Source organism: Bombina bombina, chromosome 7 (genome assembly GCF_027579735.1).
Source record: "Bombina bombina isolate aBomBom1 chromosome 7, aBomBom1.pri, whole genome shotgun sequence".
In the NCBI taxonomy this organism is placed as follows: Eukaryota; Metazoa; Chordata; class Amphibia; order Anura; family Bombinatoridae; genus Bombina; species Bombina bombina.
In genome coordinates, this window is record NC_069505.1 from 486,908,194 (window position 1) to 486,930,875 (window position 22,682).

Below are 22,682 nucleotides of genomic sequence, written 5' to 3' on the forward strand. Positions count from 1 at the left end.
TTTGCAAGCTGATTACTACTTGGGACTTGAGCATTAATAAAAAGGCTTTAACTTTAGAAAATACTTTTCTATCACCAGGTAGAAAATAACAGGGATATTATCTTTGTAATACTGTATGTACAGTCTTGACTTATTTTTCCCTAAGGGGAAAGAAAAAGATATAATTGAGTTATGTTTTTTTTTTTTTTTAATTCAGCATATGTAGGGTTACGATTGACTAAGTATATTTAATGCTGCCACCACACTTCAACCTATAGTGCTTTGAGTGGAACTGCATTTAGCTGGGCAGTGACATAACGAGCATGTTAAAAATATATATATATTTTTTTCCCTTTCTGTCTTGCTGCCTTTCAACTACTAGCGCGACTGTCAGTGCCATGCTAGCAGATTTGACTGGGTGCATGGAGATGGTATGTTCTCTATCAATTGGTTAAGTCAGTTTTTGGAGCATCAATAGCATCCAGGAAAATTGTGCACTGCTCTTTATTATGGTAGGCAGCTTGCTCGTGTACATTGCGCTGAAGTACTACAGAGGACGTGAGCAAGCTGCAAACCATAACTATATAGTCGCTTTAACCCATACTTCATTCATACACACACAGAGAAGAAACACTCACCGCTCTAGCAGGATGTCTTCCCGCGCAGACAACCTTAGGGGTGGGAAGTAGCAACTGACAAGGAAGAGACCAAGAGCCATGGAGATAAGGGGAGGTCTTTGAATGCATTTAACAGAAAGAACCTCCCCTTTCTCTTGTTAAGTGTATCCAGTCCACGGATCATCCATTACTTATGGAATATATTCTCCTTCCCAACAGGAAGTTGCAAGAGTCCACCCACAGCAAAGCTGCTATATAGCTCCTCCCCTAACTGCCATATTCAGTCATTCTCTTGCAAGCCTCAACATAGATAGGAGGTTGTGAGAGTCTGTGGTGATTTATACTTAGTTTATTCTTCAATCAAAAGTTTGTTATTTTTAAATGGCACCGGAGTGTGCTGTTTTTCTCAGGCAGTATTTGGAAGAAGAATCTGCCTGCGTTTTTCTATGATCTTAGCAGACGTAACTAAGATCCATTTGCTATTCTCACACATTCTGAGGAGTGAGGTACTTCAGAGGGGGAATGGCGTGCAGGTTTTCCTGCAGAAAAGGTATGTGCAGTAAAATATTTTTCTAGGAATGGAATTGACCAAGAAAATACTGCTGATACCGAAGTAATGTAAGTAAAGCCTTAAATGCAGCGATAGCGACTGGTATCAGGCTTATTAATAGAGATACATACTCTTATAAAAATGTGTTTTAAAACGTTTGCTGGCATGTTTAATCGTTTTTTAACGTACATTGGTGATAACACTGTAATGTTGGTATAGCCTTAAATGCAGTTAAAGCGACTGGTATCAGGCTTATTAATAGAGATACATACTCTTGTAAAAATGTGTTTTAAAACGTTTGCTGGCATGTTTAATCGTTTTTTAACATATGTTTGGTGATAAAACTTATTGGGGCCTAAGTTTTTTCCACATGGCTGGCTTAAATTTTGCATAGAAACAGTTAACTGAAGCTTCCCACTGTTGTAATATGAGTGGGAGGGGCCTAATTAGCGCTTTTTTTGCGCAGTTAAAATTACAAAATGAATCATCCAGATTCCCTCAGCAGTCCCATGAATACTACAGGACATTTCTAAAGGGCTAAAAAGACTTCCAAAATCGTTTATAGGGAAGGTAATCCACAGCTCTGCTGTGGCAGTTTTGTTGTGTCTGTTTTTAAAAACGTCTATGTCGTTTTTTTTTATCTGTTTTTTTTGCATTAAGGGGTTAATCATCCATTGGCAAGTGGGTGCAATGCTCTGTTACCTTATTACATGTACTGTAAAAATTTCGTTTGTTTTACTGTCTTTTTTCACTGTTTTTCAAATTTTGACAAAATTTGTTTCTGTTAAAGGCACAGTAACGTTTTATATATTTGCTTGTTAACTTGATTTAAAGTGTTTTCCAAGCTTACTAGTCTCATTATTAGTCTGTTTTAACATGTCTGACATAGAGGAAGCTCTGTGTTCATTATGTTTTTAAGCCATGGTGGAACCCCATCTTAGAATGTGTACCAGATGTACTGATTTCATGTTAAACAATAAAGATCATTTTTTTTTAAAAAAACATTATCACCAGTGGATTCTGTCGTGGGGGTAGTTATGCCGACTAACTCTCCCCACGTGTTAGACCTTTTGACTCCCGCTTTAGGGACTCACGCTCAAATGGCGCCAAGTACATCAAGGGCACCCATAGCGTTTATTTTACCAGGGGATTCTGTCGAGGGGAAAGTTATGCCGACTAACTCTCCCCACGTGTCAGACCCTTCGACTCCCGCTTCAGGGACTCGCGCTCAAATGGCGCCAAGTACATCAAGGGCGCCCATAGCGTTTATTTTACAAGACATGGCAAAGGTGGTGAATAATACTCTGGCAGCAGTATTAGTCAGACTACCTGAAATTAAAGGAAAGCAGATAGCTCTGGGGGTAGATACAGAGCATACAGACGCTTTAAGAACCATGTATGATACTACCTCACAATATGCTTAGTCTGTGGGTGATTTTTTTGACTCAGGGAGGATGATTTAACCTGATTCTGATATTTCTACTTTTAAAATTTATGCTTGAGAACCTCCACTTGTCGCTCAGGGAGGCTTTGGCTGCTCTGAATGAATGTGTACAATCGCAGGGCCAGAGAAATTGTGTAGACTGGATAAATAATATGCAGTGCCGGTGTGTACTGATGTTTTTCCAATACCTAAAGAGGTTTGCTAAAAATTTTTTTAATAAGGAATGGGATAGACCAGGTGTGCCGTTCTCTTCCCCTCCTATTTTTTAGAAGAATGTTTTCTAATATTTACCGCCACACGGGACTTCTGGCAGACAGTTCCTAAGGTGGAGAGAAGAGTTTCTACTCTAGCTAAGCGTACCACTACCTCTGGCGAGGACAGTTGTGCTTTTTAGATCCAATGGATAAAAAATGTTTATTCAACAGGGTTTTTATCCTACAGCCCCTTGCATACATTGCTTCTGTCACTGCTGCTGCGGCGTTCTGGGTTGAGTCTCTTGATGAGGCTTTACAGTTAGCGACTCCATTGGATGAATATATTTGGCAAGCTTATGCTAGCCAATTCCTTTGTTTTCTGATGCCTTTGTTCATTTGACTAGACTAACGGCTAAGAATTCTGTTTTTTACTATACTGGCGCGCAGAGCGCTATGACTTATATCATGGTCAGCTGTCGTGACTTTAATAAATAAACTATTTAACTTCCCTTCAAGGGGCAGACCCTATCGGGCCTGGTTTGAAGGAGATTATTGCTTATATCACTGGAGAAAAAGGTCATGCCCTTCCTCAGGATAGGTCCAAATCAAGGGCCAAAAAAGGTCTAATTTTTGCTCAGTCCAAGGCGGTCTGGAGACAATCGGACCTGGAACAAAGATAAGCAGGCCAAGGAGCCTGCTGCTACCTCTAAGGCAGCATGAAGGAACGGACCCCTATCCGGTAACGGATCCTATAGGGGGCAGACTTTCATTCTTCGCCCAGGCGTGGGCAAGAGATGCCCAGGATCCCTAGGCATTGGAATTTATATCCCAGAGATATCTTCTGGATTTCAAAGATTCCCCCCCCAAAAAAGGGGAGATTTCGCCTTTCACAATTATCTGCAAACCAGATAAAGAAGGAGGCATTCTTACATTGTGTACGAGATCCATCCAGTTCCAAGAGAGGAACAGGGACAGAGTTTTTACTCAAATCTGTTTGTGGTTCCCAAGGTGAGGGAACCTTCAGACCTATTTTGGATCTAAAGATCTTAAACAAATTCCTCAGAATTCCGTCATTTCAGATGGAAACTATTCGTACCATCTTAACTATGATCCAGGAGAGTCAATAGAGGACTACAATGGATTTGAAGGATGCTTATCCTCACATTGGGATGCATAAAGATCACCTTTGTTTTTTCAGGTTTGCCTTTCTAGTCAGGCATTACCAGTTTGTAGCTCTTTCCTTTGGGATATCTACAGCCCCAATAATCTTTATGGAGGTTCTGGGGTCGCTTTGGCGGTCCTTAGGCCGCGGGGCATAGAAGTGGCCCCTTATTTAGACGACATCCTGATACAGGCGTCAAACATCCAAATTGCCAAGTCTCATACGGACGTAGTACTGGCATTTCTGAGATCACATGGGTGGAAAGTGAACAAGGATAGAGTTTTCTATCCCCAATCTCAAGGTTTTCCCTCCTAGGGACTCTGATAGATTCTGTAGAAATGAAAATTTACCTGACGGAGTCCAGGTTGTCAAAGTTTCTAAATTTCTGCCGTGTTTTTCATCCCATCCGCGCCCTTCGGTGGCTCAGTACATGAATGAAATCGGCTTAATGGTAGCGGCAAGGGACATAGTACCGTTTGCACGTCTACACTTCAGACCACTGCAACTATGCATGCTCAGTCAGAGGAACGGGGATTACACAGATTTGTTCCCCTGTTTAACCTGGACCAAGAGACCAGAGATTCTCTTCTCTGGTGACTATATCAGGTCCATCTGTCCAAGGGTATGACCTTCCGCAGGTCAGATGGGACAATTGTTACAATAGATGCCAGCCTTTTAGGTTGGGATGCAGTCTGGAACTCCCTGAAGGCTCAGGGATAGTGGACTTAGGAGGAGACCCTCCTTCTAATAAATATTCTGGAACTGGGAGTGATATTCCATGCTCTTCAGACTTGGCCTCAGTTAGCAACTCTGAGGTACATCATACTCAGTCGGACAATATACACGACTGTGGCTTACATCAGCCATCAATGGGGAACACAAGTTCCCTAGCGATGTTAGAAGTCTTACAATAATTCACTGGACAGAGACTCACTCTTGTCTATCAGCTATCCATATCCCAGGTGTTGAGAACTGGGAGGTGGATTTTCTAAGTCGTCAGACTTTTCTTCCGGGGGAGTGGGATTTCCTCCGGAGGTCAAGACCAAGCAGGAGAGGGCTTTGGTGTTTTTGACAGCGCCTGCGTAGCCACGCAGGACCTGGTATGCAGATCTGGTGGACATGTCATCCTTTCCATCACGGTCTCTGCTTCTGAGACAGGTCCCTCTACCTCAGGGTTCTTTCAACCTTCTAAATAGAATCAATCTGAGATGGACTGCCTGGGGACTGAACGCTTGATGTTATCAAAGCATGGCTTCTCCTAGTCAGCCATTGATACCTTAATACAGACATGAAAGCCTGTCTCTAGGAAAATTGAACATAGATATGGTGTAAATATCTGATTGTTATGAATCCAAGGGTTATTCATGGAGTAAAGTCTGGATTCCCAGGATATTATCTTTTCTCCAAGATGTTTTGGAGAAATGGGTTGTCAGCTAATTCCTTAAAAGGGACAGATTTTTACTCTGTCTATTTTTTTTGCACAAGCGTCTGGCAGGTATTCTAGACGTTCAGGCATTTGGTCAGGCTTTGGTTAGATCCAAGCCTGTGTTTAAAACTGTTGCTCCACCATGGAGCTTAAACCTGGTTCTTAAGGTTCCTCAAGAAGTTCCGTTTGAACCTTTTTTTGTTCCATAGATATCAATCTTTATCTTGGAAAGTTCCTTTTGGGTAGCTATTTCCTCGACTCGTAGAGTCTCCAAGTTATCTGTGTTACAATGTGATTCTCCTTATCTGGTCCTTCGTACAGATAAGGTAGTCCTGCGTACCAACCTGGGTTTTTTCCTAAGGTGGTATCTAACAAGAACATCACTCAAGAGATAGTTGTTCCATGCTTGTATCCTAATCCTTCCTCAAAGAAGGAACGTCTATTACACAATATTGGACGTGGTTTGTGCTTTAAAGTTTTACTTACAAGCTACTACAGTTTTCATCAAACGTTCACCTTGTTTGTTGTCTATTCTGGACAGAGGAGAGGTCAAAAGACTTCGGCAGCCTCTCTGTCCTTTTGGTTAAAAAGCATAATTCATTTAGCTTATGAGACTGCTGGACAGCAGCCTCCTGAAGGGATTACAGCTCATTCTACTAGAGCTGTGGTTTTCACTTGGGCCTTTTTTAAATGTGGCTTCTGTGGAACAGATTTACAAGACGGAGTCTTGGTCTGCGCTTCATACTTTTTCAAATTTAACAAATTTTGATACCTTGCTTCTTCGGAGGCTATTTTTGGGAGAAAGGGTTTCTTACAGGCAGTGGTAACTTCCGTTTAAGTACCTGCCTTGTCCCTCCCATCATCCGTGTACTTTAGCTTTGGTATTGGTATTCCATAAGTAATGGATGATCCGTGGACTGGATACACTTAACAAGAGAAAACATAATTTATGCTTACCTGATAAATTTATTTCTCTTGTAGTGTATCCAGTCCACGGCCCGCCCTGTCACTTTAAGGCAGGTAATTTTTTCATTTGAACTACAGTCACCACTGCACCCTATGGTTTTTTCCTTTCTCTGCATGTTTTCGGTCGAATGACTGAATATGGCAGTTAGGGGAGGAGCTATATAGCAGCTTTGCTGTGGGTGGACTCTTGCAACTTCCTGTTGGGAAGGAGAATATATTCCATAAGTAATGGATGATCCGTGGACTGGATACACTACAAGAGAAATAAATTTATCAGGTAAGCATAAATTATGTTTTCTTCCCTCCTTTCCCGTGTGTGCGCATATGTGGAAGGCAATTTGACATTGTTTTTATTATTGCTTCTTATATCCCACTTAAAATGTCAGGTCGCCGCTCAGGCTGGTAACTTAAACATTTTACTTGCCCGCTAGAAATTTAGGTTGCATTTGGCGACTGGACCGGTCTATTCATATGCCCTGTAGGGGATGTAATTTTAAACAACTTTCCAATTTACTTCTGTTATCAAATTTGCTTTGTTTTCATGGTATTCTTTGTTGAAGGCTAAACCTAGGTAGGCTCATATGCTAATTTCTAAGCCCTTGAAGGCCGCCTCTTATCTCAGTGCATTTTGACAGTTTTTCACAGCTAAATAGCACTAGTTCATGTGTGCCATATAGATAACATTGTGCTTACTCCTGTGGAGTTATTTATGAGTGATTGGCTAAAATGCAAGTCTGTCAAAAGAACTGAGATAAGGGGCAGTCTGCAGAGGCTTAGATACAAACTAATCACAGAGGCAAAAAGTATATTAATATAACAGTGTTGGTTATGTGAAATTGGAGAATGGGTAATAAAGAGATTATCTTTTTAAACCATACAAATTCTGGAGTAGACTGTCCCTTTTAACTCAGAAAATGTTGGGTTTTCCTATTTTGAGTATTGGAAGTGCACACTGTAGACTTGGCACACCTAAATGGTCTTAGTTGAGGTGATAAGATTAGATACTGCAAACAATACAAGTTTTGCTTACAAAAGGACATAGGCTAGCTGTGACTACAGTAACAAGTCCAGATTGGCAAGTGGTTGGGAGGAGTTTTGGTTGTTGAAAAACGATTGCAGCAAACATGGTGTTAATGTATCTAGAAAGTTTTTACACTCGGTTGACACGTTATTTAAGTGTTTACGTCTGTTTAACTGTAGATGCACCAAGTTTACCTATTAGTGTCGAAAAAGGGAGAACAAAAGAATACTGTGGAAATCAGATCCCTTTTTTTGAAAACTTATACTAAAACAAAGCAATGAGTATTATATACTTTATGGATGATGTTTCAGCAAAGTCTCCTCAACAGCGGTTTGTTCAATTCTGTGTTCTGCTAGGAAGCAGCTCTGCTAACAAATCTGGCAGGTTTCTGTGTTCAGTAAAAGTCTATGTTCAAGTTTCATATGGTGTGTCTGGTGCTTTAAAGGGACAGTATACACCAATTTTTATTTTTCAGCCTGTAATAGACACTATTATAAAGAAGAATATACACAGATACTGATCAAAAATCCAGTATAAAACCTTTTAAAAACTTACTTAGAAGCTTCCTAGTTTAGCACTTTTGATTAGGTTGACTGGGACACCCCCCCCCACCTCTGCATATGAAAAGACCCATTATACAAACAGGAGCCAGCAGGAGTCTGTAGACATTAGTATACATTTAAAACTTTGGGGCTTGTGTAGGAGTCTGAAAATCAGCACAATGTTGTTTAAAAATAAGCAAAACTTTACATTGTTACAAAAAAACAACAACCTGTATATGCTGTATAAATGAATCCTCTACAAAACATTTATGCAAAGAAAAATCTAAATCTAGTGTATAATGTCCGTTTAAGCGCTAAGTCAGGAGGCATTGGTGTCTGCATTCACTAGGGGCCCTGCTGGCTGGATTCTGCTATCTGCATTGGGAGCAGAGACAGTGGGTGTTACCATGTGACTCAAGTCACTTCTCCTTAGCTAGTGTTGCTACAGAGCCTGTCTGTATGTATATATGTTTCTCTAAGAGACAGTAATAACTAATCAGTGGTTTAAAGGGACAGTCTTTCATGATTCAGATAGAGCATGTAATTTTAAACAACTTTCCAGTTTCCACCGTTTCCTCTGCTCCCTTGTCTGATTGCCAAAATCAAACAGGAAAGAGCATCAGTGATATTGATAGCGCCTGCGTGGCCACGCAGGACCTGGTATGCAGACCTAGTGGACATGTCATCCTTTCCACCATGGACTCTGCCTCTGAGACAAGACCTTCTAATACAAGGTCCTTTCAATCATCTGAATCTACTTTCTCTGAGACTGACTACATGGAGATTAAACGCTTGATCCTATCAAAGCGTGGCTTCTCCGACTCAGTAATTGATACCTTAATACAGGCACGAAAGCCTGTCACCAGGAAAATTTACCACAAGATATGGCGTAAATATCTTCATTGGTGTGAATTCAAGAATTACTCATGGAGTAGGGTTAGGATTCCTAGGATATTGTCCTTCCTCCAAGCGGGTTTGGACAAAGGATTATCAGCTAGTTCTTTAAAGTGACAGATTTCTGCTCTGTCTATTCTTTTACACAAGCGTCTGGCAGAAGTTCCAGACGTTCAGGCATTTTGTCAGGCTTTATTTAGAATTAAGCCTGTGTTTAAACCTGTTGCTCCTCCATGGAGCTTAAACTTGGTTCTTAAAGTTCTTCAAGTGGTTCCGTTTGAACCCCTTCATTCTATTGATATCAAACTTTTATCATGGAAAGTTCTTTTTCTGATGGCTATTTCCTCGGCTCGAAGAGTCTCGGAGTTATCTGCCTTACATTGTAATTCTCCTTATCTGATCTTTCATTCAGATAAAGTTGTTCTGCGTACAAAACCTGGGTTTTTACCTAAGGTGGTTTCTAACAAGAATATCAATCAAGAGATTGTTGTTCCATCATTAAGTCCTAATCCTTCTTCAAAGAAGGAACGTCTTTTGCATAATCTGGACGTAGTCCGTGCCTTGAAGTTTTACTTACAGGCTACTAAAGATTTTCGCCAAACATCTAACCTGTTTGTTGTTTACTCTGGACAGAGGAGAGGTCAGAAGGCCTCGGCAACCTCTCTTTCTTTTTGGCTTCGGAGTATAATCCGTTTAGCCTATGAGACTGCTGAACAGCAGCCTCCTGAAAGGATTACAGCTCATTCTACTAGAGCTGTGGCTTCCACCTGGGCCTTTAAAAATGAGGCCTCTGTTGAACAGATTTGCAAGGCTGCAACTTGGTCTTCCCTTCATACTTTTTCCAAATTTTACAAATTTGATACTTTTGCTTCTTCGGAGGCTGTTTTTGGGAGAAAGATTCTACAGGCAGTGGTTCCTTCCGTTTAAGTTCCTGCCTTGTCCCTCCCATCATCCGTGTACTTTAGCTTTGGTATTGGTATCCCACAAGTAATGGATGATCCGTGGACTGGATACACTTAACAAGAGAAAACATAATTTATGCTTACCTGATAAATTTATTTCTCTTGTAGTGTATCCAGTCCACGGCCCGCCCTGTCCTTTTCAGGCAGGTCTAAATTTTAATTAAACTACAGTCACCACTGCACCCTATGGTTTCTCCTTTCTCGGCTCGTTTCGGTCGAATGACTGGATATGGCAGTGAGGGGAGGCGCTATATAGCAGCTCTGCTGTGGGTGATCCTCTTGCAACTTCCTGTTGGGAAGGAGAATATCCCACAAGTAATGGATGATCCGTGGACTGGATACACTACAAGAGAAATAAATTTATCAGGTAAGTATAAATTATGTTTTTTTAATTTAGCATACCTTTTAAATACACATTCTTACATGTATATTTGTGCACACAGAATTATCCTTATGTGCTTGCATAATTTCACATTCCTATATGCACACTCAAACACAAATATCCGTTAGATATTTTCTTTCATAAGGTGGTGCGAGTCCACAAATCATTACTCCTGCGATCCAACTCCTTGGAGTTGAGTCTCAGGAGTAATGTCTCGTGGACTCTCACCACCATGAGATACATTTCAGATAAGCATAAATTTTGTTTTTACATGGACATATGCACACCTGGAAATACCTGTATGTATTTGCATAATTACATGCGCACACACACTGAAATGTTATTTGCATGTATGACTACACATACTTGACAGATATAAAAACATATTCTGCAGTTTAGTGATTACTATGGTAATGTATTTTCTTCTTTGCTTCTAGACCATCGTACGTGGAAACAAGTTATCTCGAGATGGGTCTCTGGCGTGGCTCCTTGACGAGTTTGATAACATGTCTGTGTGTCGCTCCAACTCCTTGCGCAAGGACAGCCCTCCATCTTATCCCCGGGATGACAGATTGCCACAGGAGAACGGAGTGAGTGATCGGCGAATAAGACATTCACACGATGACATGGGAAGAGGATCTGAAAGAATAAGGCAGGAGCACCACCATGGAAAGGAACGGCCAAGGGAAGAACAGAGAGTAGCTCCTCAACAACCTCGGGGGCAGGAACCAAGCAACAAGCACCGCCCTCCCCCACCAGACTACCCTAAATCCCATGAACACAGAGCTTCTCGTACTCATGAAAGAGTTGATGTGAGGAAGGAGAACCTGGAAATTAACCGGGAGTACAGTGAACCTGCTGATCGTGTTGTTAGAAGGGAGAAAGGAGAAGAGAAGAGACCAAAATCCTCTTACACAGGGGGTGAGGGCAGCCCGCAGTCACCCAGAGATAAGCGGCCACTGTCAGGCCCCAATATCAGGACTCCAAGCAACCCTCCTAGTGAGGGATCAGGGAAACCTACACAGCAGGCAGGGCGACCGTTCAACACCTACCCAAGGGCAGACACAGATCCCAACAGAGGGGGCTCTAACCAGGTAAAATAAGCAAGACCTCAAATTCATCCTATACCTAATAGTCTGAGTGCCCAGCTGTCCCTCACCCTGTGCAGCTTTATTGATAATAGGATATGAATCCCCTTGCTGTTCTCTAGATATCAACATATAAATACCTAGCCTTCACCTGTGCTTCTTTATAGATAGCAATATAAAAATGCCTGGCACTTACTTGCCCTTTCCTTCTCTATAGATAGCAGTGTATGAACGCCCAGCCTCTACTTGCCCATTCCTTCTCTATAGATAGTAGTGTATGAACGCCCAGCTTCTACTTGCCCATTCCTTCTCTATAGATAGCAGCGTATTAATGCCCAGCCTCTTCTTGCCCATTCCTTCTCTATAGATAGCAGCGTATTAATGCCCAGCCTCTACTTGCCCTGTGCTTCTCTGTAGATAGCAGCATATGAACGCCCAGCCTCTACTTGCCCATTCCTTCTCTATAGATAGCAGCGTATTAATGCCCAGCCTCTACTTGCCCATTCCTTCTCTATAGATAGCAGTGTATGAATGCCCAGCCTCTACTTGCCCTGTGCTTCTCTGTAGATAGCAGCATATGAACGCCCAGCAACCTACTTGCCCATTCCTTCTCTATAGATAGCAGCATATGAACGCCCAGCCTCTACTTTCCCATTCCTTCTCTATAGATAGCAGCATATGAACGCCCAGCCTCTACTTTCCCATTCCTTCTCTATAGATAGCAGCATATGAACGCCCAGCCTCTACTTTCCCATTCAATCTCTATAGATAGCAGCATATGAACGCCCAGCCTCTACTTGCCCATTCCTTCTCTATAGATAGCAGCATATGAACGCCCAGTGTCTACTTGCCCTGTGCTTCTCTATAGATAGCAGTGTATTAATGCCCAGCCTTTACTTGCCCATTCCTTCTCTATATATAGCAGCATATGAACGCCCAGCCTCTACTTGCCCATTCCTTCTCTATAGATAGCAGCATATGAACGCCCAGCCTCTACTTGCCCATTCCTTCTCTATACATAGCAGCATATGAACGCCCAGCCTCTACTTGCCCATTCCTTCTCTATAGATAGCAGCGTATGAACGCCCAGCCTCTACTTGCCCATTCCTTCTCTATAGATAGCAGCGTATGAACGCCCAGCCTCTACTTGCCCATTCCTTCTCTATAGATAGCAGCGTATGAACGCCCAGCCTCTACTTGCCCATTCCTTCTCTATAGATAGCAGCGTATGAACGCCCAGCCTCTACTTGCCCATTCCTTCTCTATAGATAGCAGCGTATGAACGCCCAGCCTCTTCTTGCCCTGTGCTTTTCTATAGATAGCAGCGTATGAACGCCCAGCCTCTACTTGCCCATTCCTTCTCTGTAGATAGCAGCATATGAACGCCCAGCCTCTACTTGCCTATTCCTTCTCTATAGATAGCAGCATATGAACGCCCAGCCTCTACTTGCCCATTCCTTCTCTATAGATAGCAGCGTATGAACGCCCAGTGTCTACTTGCCCTGTGCTTCTCTATAGATAGCAGTGTATGAATGCCCAGCCTCTACTTGCCCATTCCTTCTCTATAGATAGCAGCGTATGAATGCCCAGCCTCTACTTGCCCTGTGCTTCTCTGTAGATAGCAGCATATGAACGCCCAGCAATCTACTTTCCCATTCCTTCTCTATAGATAGCAGTGTATGAATTCTCTGCATCTACATGCCCATTCCTTCTCTATAGATAGCAGCATATGAACGCCCAGCCTCTACTTGCCCATTCCTTCTCTATAGATAGCAGCATATGAATGCCCAGCCTCTACTTGCCCATTCCTTCTCTATAGATAGCAGCGTATTAAAGCCCAGCCTCTACTTGCCCATTCCTTCTCTATAGATAGCAGCGTATGAACGCCCAGCCTCTACTTGCCCTGTGCTTCTCTGTAGATTGCAGCGTATGAACGCCCAGCCTCTACTTTCCCATTCCTTCTCTATAGATAGCAGCGTATTAATGCCCAGCCTCTACTTGCCCATTCCTTCTCTATAGATAGCAGCATATGAACTCCCAGCCTCTACTTGCCCATTCCTTGCTTTATAGATAGCAGCATATGAACGCCCAGCCTCTACTTGCCCATTCCTTGCTTTATAGATAGCAGCATATGAACGCCCAGCCTCTACTTGCCCATTCCTTGCTTTATAGATAGCAGCATATGAACGCCCAGCCTCTACTTGCCCATTCCTTCTCTATAGATAGCAGCGTATGAACGCCCAGCCTCTACTTGCCCATTCCTTCTCTATAGATAGCAGCGTATGAACGCCCAGCCTCTACTTGCCCATTCCTTCTCTATAGATAGCAGCGTATGAACGCCCAGCCTCTACTTGCCCTGTGCTTCTCTCTAGATAGCAGCATATGAACGCCCAGCCTCTACTTGCCCATTCCTTGCTTTATAGATAGCAGTGTATGAAAGCCCAGCCTCTACTTGCCCATACCTTCTCTATAGATAGCAGTGTATGAACGCCCAGCCTCTTCTTTCCCATTCCTTCTCTATAGATAGCAGAGTATGAACGCCCAGCCTCTACTTTCCCTGTGCTTCTCTGTAGATAGCAGCATATGAACGCCCAGCCTCTACTTGCCCATTCCTTGCTTTATAGATAGCAGTGTATGAAAGCCCAGCCTCTACTTGCCCATTCGTTCTCTATAGATAACAGTGTATGAATGCCCAGCCTCTACTTGCCCTGTGCTTCTCTGTAGATAGCATTATATAATACAGTGAAGCACAGGGCATGGATCTCCAGCTGCTACTCACCATCTCATCTCTGTAGATAAGGACTTTAGGATTATTCGTACTAAATATAGTTATAAATTCCTCCCACTGACTTCTGGATTGTTCGACTGGTTCCCAATTTTCCTATAAATTTGTCAACCACTGTAAAATGTAAATGGTAGGATATGAATGTCAGGTCTCTATTTATCCTGTGCTTATTTAGAATTAGTAGGGCATGAATGCCCATCTAACTATCTATAGTTAGAAATGTATAAATACTCTGACAGTACTTGCTCTGGGGTTATCTATAGGTAGTGGAAAATGAATGCCCGGCCTCTACTTGCATTGTGTTTCTAGTGGCACTGGCGACAGCGGCAGGGGTTAGCATCTCAGAGTGAAAACGTCTAACGTGATTTCTCAAGTTAGTAGTATTCCCTAGGTATTTAATTTTTGTGTGACAGGCTTTACAAACCGCGTGTGTCTTGTCCAATTCGTGCTTTCCAGTATGTTCATAAAATCCAAAATGTGCCCAGATGCTTGCTTTTAAAATGCTAGGTGCATTTTTTATCTCTCTATCTTTTTTGTCTCCCTTTTAGCATGACATGTACATATGTGACGGATGATGTTGTTGTCAACGTCAAACTCTGTCAGTGTTAAAAAAAAAAGAAAATACACTAAGTTCCAGTTGTCAAAATGTCAAGCCGCAAATGTAAAATCAACAAGTACTAGTAACTTCAACTACTTTGCCAATGCCATACATTTTGCGAACATAAATTTTAAAACAAATTGCATTGTGATAATTGCAGGGGACATCACTCACTCACTGACACAGTTACTGTAATATATTACACACTTAAAGGTGCAAAAAACCAAACATTTACTTTCATGATTCAGATAGAGAATACAATTTTAAATAAACATCATAACTAACTCTTCTATTATTTAATTTGCTTCATACTTCTCAGATATCGTTTGTTGATGACATATTAGCAATGCATTGCGCACAGCACACACATTACTTACTAAAAAGTATATAATACTTTGTGCACAAGGAGGAGGCTATGCATTTCAACAAAGGATAAGCAAATTATATAATAGGGAAAGTTGTTTAAAATTGCATGCACTTTCTTGAATTAATATATTATTAAAATATTAGAACTTCAGACCAGGCCATCCATCCATGTGAAAAACATGTAGATAATAGATACAGATTAGACTAATAGAGACATTATTAGACAATAATAGTATACTATATTTATTTATAATACATTTTTTATATATGCAATATTATTCAATAATGCAGCAATTAATTATGCAGCAGCCTGAGCCTCAGTCAGCTCAGCATACTACGTTAAGTAAATAAGGCAAGTATTTAATTGTTACCCCTTATTGTGTAATAAATGTGATTGTGTACCCCTTATTGATTTGCTCTTTAAGTAAGTTAATAATTAGTTTACCTATTGGCAAGTAGTAGGCAGTTGAGGCAATAGGCAGGCATGGCAATGGCAATTATGGCATGGCATTGGCAAAATGTACAACGTTTTGGTAACTATTAACTAAACAAACAGTTAGTTAGTCTAATTCTCACCATAGGTCTCCTCCTCTGTCTCCCACAAAATAAAAATGAGCCCGCCGTGTAGCTGTAGTATACCGCCGTGTACCATCATCAATCTCAGGCAACAAACTCCTGCTTTGCTGCTTTGCTCCTACTGCGTAACTTCGGCACTTCAAGAGACCGCCCATGAGCGCCCATGTTGCTTTATTGGGTGACGTGACGTCAGTGACGTCAAAACGATGTACCGCGCACTTTCGCGCACTTTCTTTTACGTTTCCTGGAGGCTGGTCACGTGGGTAACGTTAATCGATTATCGCGTCTCAGCGCATCGATGCAGAATCGTTTCATGCCGCATCGCGATGCATCGTCAAAACGATTATTTTTGACAGGCCTAGTATGAATGCCACATTTGTCGTGCTGTGGTTCTCTGTAGTTCATAGGGTATGGATGCCACATTTGTCGTGCTGTGGTTCTCTATAGTTCATAGGGTATGGATGTCACATTTGTCGTGCTGTGGTTTTTTTGTAGTTCATAGGGTATGGATGTCACATTTGTTGTGCTGTGCTTCTCTATAGTTCATAGGGTATGGATGCCACATTTGTCGTGCTGTGGTTCTCTGTAGTTCATAGGGTATGGATGTCACATTTGTCGTGCTGTGGTTCTCTATAGTTCATAGGGTATGGATGTCACATTTGTCGTGCTGTGGTTCTCTGTAGTTCGTAGGGTATGGATGTCACATTTGTCGTGCTGTGGTTCTCTATAGTTCATAGGGTATGGATTTCACATTTGTCTTGCTGTGGTTCTCTGTAGTTCATAGGGTATGGATGTCACATTTGTCGTGCTGTGGTTCTCTGTAGTTCAAAGGGTATGGATGTCACATTTGTCGTGCTGTGGTTCTCTGTAGTTCATAGGGTATGGATGTCACATTTGTCGTGCTGTGGTTCTCTATAGTTTATAGGGTATGGATGTCACATTTGTCGTGCTGTGGTTCTCTATAGTTCATAGGGTATGGATGCCACATTTGTCGTGCTGTAGTTCTCTGTAGTTCATAGGGTATGGATGTCACATTTGTCATGCTGTGGTTCTCTGTAGTTCATAGGGTATGGATGTCACATTTGTCGTGCTGTGGTTCTCTGTAGTTCATAGGGTATGGATGTCACATTTGTCGTGCTGTGGTTCTATGTAGTTCATAGGGTATGGATGTTGAGATTCAACTCTTTGTATGCTTCTCTCTATAAATTTAGGAGAGTATGAATACTCCTCCTCTGCTCAGTGTGTTCTTTTGATACAAGCATAATGATAACCAGTAATTACTTTATTTGCATTTTCTTATGTGCAGGAATCTCGCACCACAGTACCACTCGACCAGAAAATCCCAGCTGGCAAAGTTTCATCTAGGCAGCAGCAAGGCCAGACTAAGCCCAAACCTCCTGAGAAACCTCTTCCCTCTGGCCTTTCTCCTCATAGCTCAGACCCTCAGCTTTCAAGACCCGAACAGTCCAAACCACCACCTCCACCCGCTCAACCTCGCTCACCACAAAGAGAACCTCAGCGGGTGTCTCACGAGCAGTTTCGGGCAGCTTTGCAGATGGTGGTGGATCCTGGTGACCCAAGGACATACTTGGACAACTTCATCAAGATTGGGGAAGGTTCAACAGGCATTGTGTGCATTGCTTCTGTCAAAAGCACGGGGAAGTTAGTGGCTGTGAAAAAGATGGACCTGCGCAAGCAACAGAGGAGGGAGCTGCTCTTCAATGAGGTGAGGAACCCTTTTAATTAGCAAGCCGGTGAGGTAGCTCAGTTGGCAAAATGCCCTGACTACAAAAGCCTGTTCAAAGGTCACAGGTTCAAATCCCGGCAGGGCCGACTCAGCCCTTCATCCTTACGAGGTCGATAAAATGAGTACCATTAAATTGGGTAATAATAACAACAATTACTATTCAGCTGACGATTTGGTTAATTCCGAGAGCGATCGCTGAAAAAAACGCTTTGAGTCCCACTGGGTGAAACGTGCTATATAAATACTATTTATTATTATTATTTAATTACAGCACATGCTTAAACCCTTACAGGGAAATTTAGCAAATATGTTGATGGAATATGCAGGATATTATTTATTTATTTTTTGGATGTTTAAAGGGACATGAAATAATAGAAGTAAATTGGAAAGTTGTTTAAAATTGTATTGTCTATCTGAATCATGGAAGTATCATTTTGGGTTTCATGTCCCTTTAAGAACCAAAAGGCACATCAAGTCTACCCATATTACATGTTTCTGTTTTTTTGGATAGGAAAATAAATAATGAAAGTATATCGTGGAGCTATTTTATTAAACATAACTGAAAATGTTATATTACAATCTCAAGATATTTACTGTACTTTTTAATTACCTAGTAATAAGGGTGGGTATCCTGGGCAGGGCACTGATATCATACAATTACTTTTTTGAACCTACTTAGTGATCAGGGTTGGAAAATCAAACATGAAGGATGTTTCTTGATCCCAGTAACCGAGGGAGCTATTCAGGAAGTAGTTATCAGCTTGCACTCCCCCTATTCCTCTTCTCATATATGTATTTGATCCACAGTTAGCATCTAATCCTGTGTCTGCCCACAACAGGAGATATAACAGTGGGTTTGTAAAATTCTCTTTCCTGAATTTGAGTAAAGGGCAGGGCCAGATTTACAGGCCAGGTGCCTGTAGGTACCAAAATCTGAAGCGCTCCCGGCTTGCCAATGTGCCGACGACCTTCATTAAGATGGCTGCCGGCAGATAAATAACATAACACGCACGTGTGTGGTGGCCATCTTTGCTAAGGGCTCTGCAAGCATTGTGCATGCGCGGGGTAAACCAGATGCTGTGCATGCGTAACACTAGTGGCAACCGTAACAAAGATGGCCTCCGCGCATGCACAGTGCTGTTATTTCTCTGCTGGCGGCCATCTTAGTTAAAGAGACAGTCTACTCCAGAATTTTTATTGTTTATAAAGATAGATAATCCCTCTTTCTCTTGTTAAGTGTATCCAGTCCACGGATCATTCATTACTTGTGGGATATTCTCCTTCCCAACAGGAAGTTGCAAGAGGATCACCCACAGCAGAGCTGCTATATAGCTCCTCCCCTCACTGCCATATCCAGTCATTCTCTTGCAACTCTCAACTAAGATGGAGGTCGTAAGAGGACTGTGGTGTTTTATACTTAGTTTATTTCTTCAATCAAAAGTTTGTTATTTTGAAATGGTACCGGAGTGTACTGTTTATCTCAGGCAGTATTTAGAAGAAGAATCTGCCTGCGTTTTCTATGATCTTAGCAGAAGTAACTAAGATCCTTTGCTGTTCTCACATATTCTGAGGAGTGAGGTAACTTCAGAGGGGGAATAGCGTGCAGGTTTTCCTGCAATAAGGTATGTGTAGTTAAAATATTTTTCTAGGGATGGAATTTGCTAGAAAATGCTGCTGATACCGAAGTAATGTAAGTAAAGCCTTAAATGCAGTGATAGCGACTGGTATCAGGCTTATTAATAGAGATACATACTCTTATAAAAGTGTATTTCTCCAACATTGGTGTGTCCGGTCCACGGCGTCATCCATAACTTGTGGGAATATCTCTTCCCCAACAGGAAATGGCAAAGAGTACAGCAAAAGCTGTCCATATAGTCCCTCCTAGGCTCCGCCCACACAAGTCATTCTCTTTGCCGTTGCACAGGCAACATCTCCACGGAGATGGTTAAGAGTATGTGGTGTTTAGTTGTAGTTTTTTATTCTACTATCAAGAGTTTGTTATTTTAAAATAGTGCTGGTATGTACTATTTACTCTGAAACAGAAAAGGATGAAGAGTTCTGTTTGTGAGAGGAATATGATTTTAGCAGCAGTAACTAAAATCGTTTGCTGTTTCCACATGGGACTGTTGAGATGAAATAACTTCAGTTGGGGGAAACAGTTAGCAGACTTTTCTGCTTAAGGTATGACTAGCCATATTTCTAACAAGACTGTGTAATGCTGGAAGGCTGTCATTTCCCCTCATGGGGACCGGTAAGCCATTTTCTTAGTCTCAAACAGAATAAAGGGCTTAATATGGGCTATAAAACTGGTAGACATTTTTCTGGGCAAGATCGATTGCTTTATTTGGGCATTTTATACAAATTGGGATTGAATTTCACACTTATAAACTTTGGGGAACGTTTTTTAACGTCAGGCACTGGTTTAGACACCTTTTCAGTCAGGAAGGGCCTTCACTGTAGTAGGCTGAGCCTCATTTTCGCGCCATTACTGCGCAGTTACTTTTGAGAGCAGGACATGCAGCTGCATGTGTGTGGGTCTGAAAATAGTTGAAAAGGTTCCTAGAAGGCGTCATTTGGTATCGTATTCTCCTCTGGGTTTGGTTGAGTCACAGCAAAGGCTGTAGCTGGGACTGTAGAGGGGTTAAATCTGTACCCGGCTCCGGTTTCTTCATTTTAAGGGTTAAAGCTCTGAAAATTTGGGTGCAATACTTTGAATGCTTTAAGACACTGTGGTGAAAATTTGGTAAAATTTGAACAATTCCTTCATTGTTTTTCACATATTCAGTAATAAAGTGTGCCCTGTTTAAAATTTAAAGAGACAGTAACGGTTTAATTTAAAACGTTTTTTTGTGCTTTATTGACAAGTTTAAGCCTGTTTAACATGTCTGTACCTTCAGATAAGCTATGTTCTGTATGTATGGAAGCCAGTGTGTCTCCCCCTTCCAAATTGTGTGATAATTGTGCCATAGCGTCCAAACAAAATATGGACAGTACTGCCACAGATAGTAAAGTTGCCCAAGATGATTCATCAGATGAAGAGAGTAAAGATAGTTCTGCTTCATCTCGCTCTGTGTCTACACCAGTTTTGCCCGTGCAGGAAACTCCTAGTACTTCTGGCGCGCCAATGCTTGTTACTATGCAACAATTGGCGACAGTAATGGATAATTCCATAGCTAATTTTTTATCCAAAATGCCTGCATTTCAGAGAGAGCGCGATTGCTCTGTTTTAAACACTGTAGAGCAGGAGGGCGCTGATGAAAATTGTTCTGTCATACCCTCACACCATTCTGAAGGGGCCATGAGGGAGGTTTTGTCAGATGGGGAAATTTCAGAGTCGGGTAGAATTTCTCAACAGGCAGAACCTGATGTTGTGACATTTAAATTTAAGTTAGAGCATCTCCGCGCACTGCTTAAGGAGGTGTTATCTACTCTGGATGATTGTGACAACCTGGTCATTCCAGAAAAATTGTGTAAGATGGATAAGTTCCTAGAGGTTCCGGTGCACCCCGACGCTTTTCCTATACCCAAGCGGGTGGCGGACATAGTGAACAAGGAGTGGGAAAAGCCTGGCATACCTTTTGTTCCCCCTCCTATATTTAAGAAATTATTTCCTATGGTCGACCCCAGAAAGGACTTATGGCAGACAGTCCCTAAGGTCGAGGGGGCAGTATCTACACTAAACAAGCGCACTACTATACCTATAGAGGATAATTGTGCTTTCAAAGATCCTATGGATAAAAAATTGGAGGGTTTGCTTGAAAAGATTTTTGTTCAGCAAGGTTACCTCCTGCAACCTATTTCGTGCATTGTTCCTGTCACTACAGCAGCGTGGTTTTGGTTCGAGGAACTAGAAAAGTCGCTCAATAGAGAGACTCCGTATGAGGAGGTTATGGACAGAATACACGCACTTAAGTTAGCTAATTCCTTTATTTTGGACGCCGCTTTGCAGTTAGCTAGATTAGCGGCGAAAAATTCTGGGTTTGCAATTGTGGCGCGCAGAGCGCTCTGGCTAAAGTCTTGGTCAGCGGATGTATCTTCCAAGACAAAATTGCTTAATATCCCTTTCAAGGGTAAAACCCTGTTCGGTCCAGAGTTGAAGGAGATTATCTCAGACATCACAGGGGGTAAGGGCCATGCCCTCCCACAGGATAGGCCTTTCAAGGCCAAGAATAAGTCTAATTTTCGTTCCTTTCGCAATTTCAGGAATGGACCGGTCTCCAACTCTGCAGCAAGAGATGTTCAGGATCCCTGGGCACTAGAAATAGTTTCTCAGGGTTATCTTCTGGAATTCAAGGAGCTACCCCCAAGGGGAAGGTTCCACATGTCTCACTTATCTTCAAACCAAATAAAGAAACAGGCATTCTTACATTGTGTAGAAGACCTGTTAAAAATGGGAGTAATACACCCAGTTCCAAAGGTGGAACAAGGACTGGGTTTTTACTCAAATCTGTTTGTAGTCCCCAAAAAAGAGGGGACCTTCAGACCAATTTTAGACTTAAAGATTCTAAACAAATTTCTCAAAGTACCATCGTTCAAAATGGAAACTATCCGAACGATTTTACCCTCAATCCAGGAGGGTCAATTTATGACTACCGTGGATTTAAAGGATGCGTATCTACATATTCCTATCCACAAAGTTCATCACCAGTTCTTTAGGTTCGCCTTTCTGGACAAACATTACCAGTTTGTGGCTCTCCCATTCGGGCTAGCCACGGCTCCAAGGATTTTCACAAAGGTACTCGGGGCCCTTCTAGCGGTTCTAAGACCAAGGGGCATTGCAGTGGCACCCTACTTGGACGACATTCTGATACAAGCGTCATCTCTTTCAAAGGCAAAGGCTCACACAGACATTGTTCTGGCCTTTCTCAGATCTCACGGCTGGAAGGTGAACATAGAAAAAAGTTCTCTGTCCCCGTCGACAAGAGTTCCCTTCTTGTGGACAATAATAGATTCGTTAGAAATGAGGATTTTCCTGACATATGTCAGAAAGTCAAAGCTTCTAAACGCTTGTCAAGTTCTTCACTCTGTTCCACGACCTTCCATAGCTCAGTGCATGGAAGTAGTAGGATTGATGGTTGCAGCAATGGACATAGTTCTTTTTGCGCAAATTCATCTAAGACCATTACAACTGTGCATGCTCAAACAGTGGAATGGGGATTATACAGACTTGTCTCCAGTGATCCAAGTAGATCAGAAGACCAGAGAATCACTACGTTGGTGGCTAACCCAGGATCATCTGTCCCAGGGAATGAGCTTCCGCAGACCAGAGTGGGTCATCGTCACGACCGACGCCAGTCTAGTGGGCTGGGGCGCGGTCTGGGACTCCCTGAAGGCTCAGGGTCTATGGTCTCGGGAGGAATCTCTTCTCCCGATAAACATTCTG

At 42.1% G+C, this 22,682-nt stretch overlaps 1 protein-coding gene across 1 annotated transcript in view; it reads left to right on the forward strand.

Annotated features, from left to right (window-relative positions):
* LOC128666811 (serine/threonine-protein kinase PAK 4) overlaps positions 1-22,682 on the forward strand; it is a 126,351-nt gene that overhangs the window by 69,289 nt on the left and 34,380 nt on the right. Inside the window, exons 3-4 of the mRNA XM_053721606.1 lie at positions 10,577-11,233; positions 16,859-17,278. Coding sequence (XP_053577581.1) covers positions 10,577-11,233; positions 16,859-17,278 — 1,077 coding nt within the window. The remainder of the gene's footprint in view (positions 1-10,576; positions 11,234-16,858; positions 17,279-22,682) is intronic.